The sequence below is a fragment of the Coptis chinensis genome, chromosome 2 (genome assembly GCF_015680905.1).
Source record: "Coptis chinensis isolate HL-2020 chromosome 2, ASM1568090v1, whole genome shotgun sequence".
Classification (NCBI taxonomy): domain Eukaryota; kingdom Viridiplantae; phylum Streptophyta; class Magnoliopsida; order Ranunculales; family Ranunculaceae; genus Coptis; species Coptis chinensis.
The window spans coordinates 37,114,626-37,120,054 of NC_141457.1; the positions used below are offsets into that span (position 1 = coordinate 37,114,626).

The window sequence follows — 5,429 nt, forward strand, 5'->3', positions numbered from 1 at the left end:
ACACACGGTCAATTTGGTTTGACCGTTAACTTTTAAGTCAAACAACTGAAAATTACACAAATGCTCTCATTATTTTCAAAAAGAAAATATTTAATTTTAATTAGGTGGGGGCATTTGTGTAATTTTCAGTGACCATGTGTTTAGAGGGGAGGCCCTAATTTTTATCTAGTGGGAGGAAATCCTAATTGGCCATGGGGGATAATACTAGTTAACCCTAAAGATAATTAAATTCCTACTTTCTCACTCTTTGTTACTCTTTCTTCTGTTTCTCTATTTCACTTTCTTCTCTTTGCTTATTATTTCTTCCATCTTGTTCTCTTTACTCTCTTAAATTCTTTCTTCCATCTTGTTCTCTTTACTCTCTTAAATTCTTTCATTTATGAGTTGTTGTTTAAGGTTCTTAGAAAGAACCTAATATTATTCCGGGAAAAATAGTATGTTGCACACGTGAAACTGTGACTTTACAAAAAGTACCACCTAATATTCCGGGAAAAAAAAGATGCTGAAGCAAAATATAATTTATTTCAATCAGTAAGAATTTGTTTTTTAAAAAATACTGCACTTGCGCTCTAGCAAGTTGCTTGTTTGATGTACATAACTACCCTTACAGAATTCCTCCGATTAATTAACCAAACTAAATGACAAGGGAATCGTGGCGGAGATTGAGGTTTGGGCATCCCCTATAAAAATGCCGTGATTTCCAGCAGGTAACACCTCATAAGAGTCTGCACCAACAATGCTAAATGTCTTACAAACATTTACATTGAATTCTACTGAAGAAGTTTGTCCACTCTTTATAAAAACCCTTTGGAATGCAGCAACTTTCTTGATTGGTACTCCAGGTATATAAGATGGAGGTGATGTATACAAAATCAACACATGCGCCCCATCTGTATTACCTGAATTCTTCACATCGACAACAATCTTCACCATGTCCTGGCATTTCGAGTCTCCCACTAGGATTGCTGGGCACCTCGGAACAGTTCCATTTATGGACCCGACTTGTCTGCATCTCATCGATAGCTGTCGTTCAAGTGAAATAAACTTGGGAGTCACTGAAATGCTAGTGTAATTGAATGTGGTGTAGCTCAATCCATGGCCAAAAGGAAAGACGGTGTTTCCGTTGTAGAACTTATATGTTCGTCCAGGATAACCCTTTGCAGTATCTGGTCTGAGTTGCATTGAAGTCATGGGGAGCTTGGTTATGTATTCTTGCGGAAACCAAGTGAGTGGAAGTCGGCCAGCTAAAAGAACGATGAGACAATACATATCAGTATGGTCAGAACCTAGCAAGCTAGTTATGAAATAGTCTAGAAATTAAACAACAAAGATTTACTTTCTCACCGGGGTTATATTTTCCATCAAGACATCAGCTATAGCACGACCACCTTCTGCACCTGGATTACCAGCCCATACAATAGCAGAGGCATTCGGGTTGTTCAACAATGCTGTAATGTCAATCCCTCCAGCAGAGAAAATTACCACAACAGTAGGAATGTTTTTCTGTACATTTGCGTCTGCAAAATCTTCTATTAGTTTCTGTTGATATCCAGGTAAATTTAGGTCAGTCCTATCTAAACTCTCAGCCTCAATTGATAAGTCAAGTCCCACAAACAAAACTGTGACATCTGTATCCCTAGTAGCGTCTATTGCTGCCTTAATTCCAGCGTCACTTTTACATTTCACATCAGTGCATCCAGGTGCATATTTTACGTCAGCATAGCTTCTAAGACCAGCAAGTGGTGTCACATACCGGCAAGTAACACCATTCTTTACTGAAAATACCACAACGTTTACATGATTATAGTTAGATATATCACAACGTTTACATGATTATGGTTAGATATATACTATAGCGCAACACATATGAAAATATAAGTACCCCTTAAAAAAAAAAAAAATACTTACAGGCATAATTCCCAATCATGGCTTTTGTTGCATTAGCATGAGGTCCAACTACGCCCACAATAAACGTTTTTTGATCACGTGGAGGGGGACGAAGTGGCAAAGTGTTGTTTTCATTCTTGAGTAACACAATGCCTTGTCTAGCTGCCTCTGTTGCCAACTCTAAAGAGGCAGGTGAGCAGATATCATCTCTTCCTAAAGCACCATAATTACCAGGGCTACCATCAAACCAGCCAAGCCTCATCAAGACAGCATAGAGATTCTTAAGGGCTTCGTCAAGCTTTGCTTCTGCTACCTTTCCATTCCGTACAGCTTCCACTCCGTATTTTGGAACATAGTCTCCACAGTCTAAATCAAGCCCTGAGTATGTGCAATATAGAGATATAACATAAATGTCGTGTATTTATTTGCCTTAACCAAACTTACGAGTAAATATAAATGCTGGACTTTTTCTATTTAAAATTTTAGTGATGATGGAACGACTAACCAGCTTTAAGGGATTGTGCAACGGCAGAAACTGGTGTGTCATTAAGGTATTTGGCACCAGTTACCATCACTTCAACAGAATCGCAGTCAGCCACAATATACCTGCACAGATGTTTTTGATGAGTTATAAACAAGGCAAACTCTATAACTGTCTCCTATAGTTTTTGTATATTAATACACAAAAAAGTAGGGTAAAGTAGTCGTATAAGTAAGAAGTAGACTACTTACCCATGAAGATCCCACAATCCCCTGATGGTCTCATTTAAGAGCTTGGGATCGGCACAAGCTGGAACGCCATTGACTCTGTTGTATGAACACATGAGACTGGCTACATCTCCTTCTTTCACGAACATCTCAAACGGAGATAGTGCAAAGTCTCGATCATATCCCTCTCTGCCACCTTCAATTAAATTATACACCAGCATGTAAATAACCGTTATAAAAAAAAAGTACCAATGGTACATTTATACTACCTACAACAAGAAGAGCAAACAAAGCCTTGTGCACATGTCTATAGCACCTGAGCATCAAAGTGATATCTGTCGATTCCATTCCAATTGTCAACATCATATGCTCCATAGTGTTTGCAACAGGCTGCAAACTTGATGGGTCTTGAATTTGGATAAGTGGCATTCACCTCGTAGCCAACTACATCTTGCAGGCCTCTTACATAATTAACCGCATAACGACCGACCACAAAGGGGTCTTCGCCAGGGGTTTCTGTAGCTCTTCCCCACCTTGGATGCCTGACTACATTAATGGTTGGACTCCAAAATGTCAATCCTGATAATCCCACGTTGTGCAATGCTCGGGCCTCATTTGATACAGCCTGATCAGCGTACAAGAAATAACAGAAAGCAAAGTTAATTAGTTCGAAACATTGCCAACACTAATTTTTAATCAACAAATATATAAAGTGTAGTACGCTGTTAGAGTAAGTTGCGATAATCATAAGATGCATAAGAATGAGAATGTGATAGTTAGATAATCATAAGATGCATAAGAATGAGAATGTGATAGTTAGTTGCATACCACGCCAATTGCTTTCCATAGACTCTCGTTGAAGGAAGCTGCAGTAAGAATAACTGGGGGAAAACTCGTTGCTGCACGAGTAATATTATCAAAATGAGTGCCAGGTCCAACATCTGAGACTCCATGCAGAACTTCGGACCACCACTGGTACGGTGGAAGATTAAGGCGTTCCACCCCTGGGGCTGGGCAACCTTCTGTTGTCGGAAAGGTAGATTCTTATCACAGAATGCCAACAGTTTCATATCCATGCCCAACTCTCTAGAGTCATCTGCTTCACATACTATGGTGCGTCTCATATTGTCGCCTTCAACATAAATGAACATCATACTCAAAAGCAAAATAAACGAAACTAAAATCCGGAAAGTAGCCATATTGGATTATAGAAAACCAATTAAGTGTCTAGAATGAAAATCAGTTGTATTCCAAACCAAATTATTTGTTTGTTTTGAGTGGAGTTTTGGAGCGCTTTTATAATGATACGTATGTATACTTTAATTAAATAAGATTAGTGTTCAAATTGTTTTTATCCTTTATAAGATTTGTTGTGATAAATAAAAGGAGGGATAAGACATACTAAAAGATAAAATTGTTTTCATCCTTTATAATGGCTTTTTCTTTATCTTTATATATCTTTATCTTTATATCTTATTTTATATATATCTTATATGAAAACCTGATTTACTCGATTAGTCCCCGTATTACCACCGGTTTTAGACCAAACTTTTAAATCCCAGGTTACACGAAAGTTTTACCCCTAAATGTTCGGGTAGTACTCTGTAAATGCACATTTCCAAGCGGCGGCGGCTTATAGAAGTAAAAAAACTACCTCACGAAACATAACACCGGGCTTCTTTTCCATTTACAAAGACACAAAAAAAAAGAAGCAATTCGTCTTCTCCATTCAATTCTTAGGCTTATTTCTGTTATTCCTTTTTCTTTTGCCCTCTCACAATTTCCTACAATCAATTCTAATTTTTGGATGCATTGCCTTTGCCAATACCATTGCAGAGGTAATATAAGCCGCATTTGGTTTGCCAATAACCATGGAAAAGTTTAGATTTTTTATCCCACATTCGTGGTATTCCTATATTATTATTGTTTTGGTATACTTAAGATTACCATTCTTAAATGTATCTTAGCCAATAACTAAACGCTATACGCTATATATGAGATTAAGAGGCCGTTCGTAATTTCTATCAGTTCCTTCCCCAACTTCTTAACTTGAACAAATTAGTGTGCTATTCTAATATATTGGTTGCAATTACTTTTTTGGTATTAATTTTGTTGTGCTTTGAATTCGTTCTTATAAAGATTTGGCTTTCTTATTAACAGAGAACAAGAAATAAGAACGCTCAACAAGAATAGAATCGAAGGGACGGGATAATCACTATTAAAGAAGAACCTATCAATATAATACATCAAGTACAAATCCTGTACTTGGTTAACCTGATCAAAATGTAAAGTGGTGAACCTGAACCTGATCAAAATTGATTTGTTGTGAACCTGATAAAAGAGTGGTGATAAGCACAACACGATATGGCACCAAGTACCTCTGCCGTACTAAATATTAAGGGGATAGCAAGCCATCAGGTCACACTATGTAGAAAAGAATATGTTTGAGGTTGAAGTGCACCTGATCATGCACCATTGGTTCGAGTCTTATGACAATACTATCAACAACCACCCAAAATAATATGCCACGCTGTTGTGCTTAAGATATGTTGAAGATTCGAGTTTCATAACAATACTGGCACATTATCATGGGAAAGATGTAGCAGGTCAGCAGCATAAGTATTGGAATGAGGCAACCTTTACGATAGAAGATATACTTAACTAGGTGGGTGAGGATGCTCTTTCACAGCAGCTTTCAGCCCATTATTAGTTTTATTTTGTAATCGAAACATTTGTTGAAATCGGTGAGACATTTTATTAGATGTTATTTCTCTTTTGTGAACCATGGAATAATTGATCGATTAACTTGGATTAAATTTTTTCACATTTCTATT

The 5,429-nt window shown here is 37.3% G+C and overlaps 1 protein-coding gene across 1 annotated transcript; it reads right to left on the bottom strand.

Annotated features, from left to right (window-relative positions):
• Nucleotides 1-503: 503 nt before the first annotated feature.
• LOC147515931 (beta-D-xylosidase 4-like) lies at nucleotides 504-3,794 on the bottom strand. Its single transcript, XM_086593104.1, is given in 10 exon segments — nucleotides 504-1,244; nucleotides 1,345-1,362; nucleotides 1,365-1,775; nucleotides 1,909-2,265; nucleotides 2,393-2,493; nucleotides 2,620-2,759; nucleotides 2,762-2,791; nucleotides 2,912-3,220; nucleotides 3,424-3,638; nucleotides 3,752-3,794. Coding segments are annotated over 10 exon segments (2,247 nt in total). The 3' UTR covers nucleotides 504-621.
• Nucleotides 3,795-5,429: the final 1,635 nt, after the last annotated feature.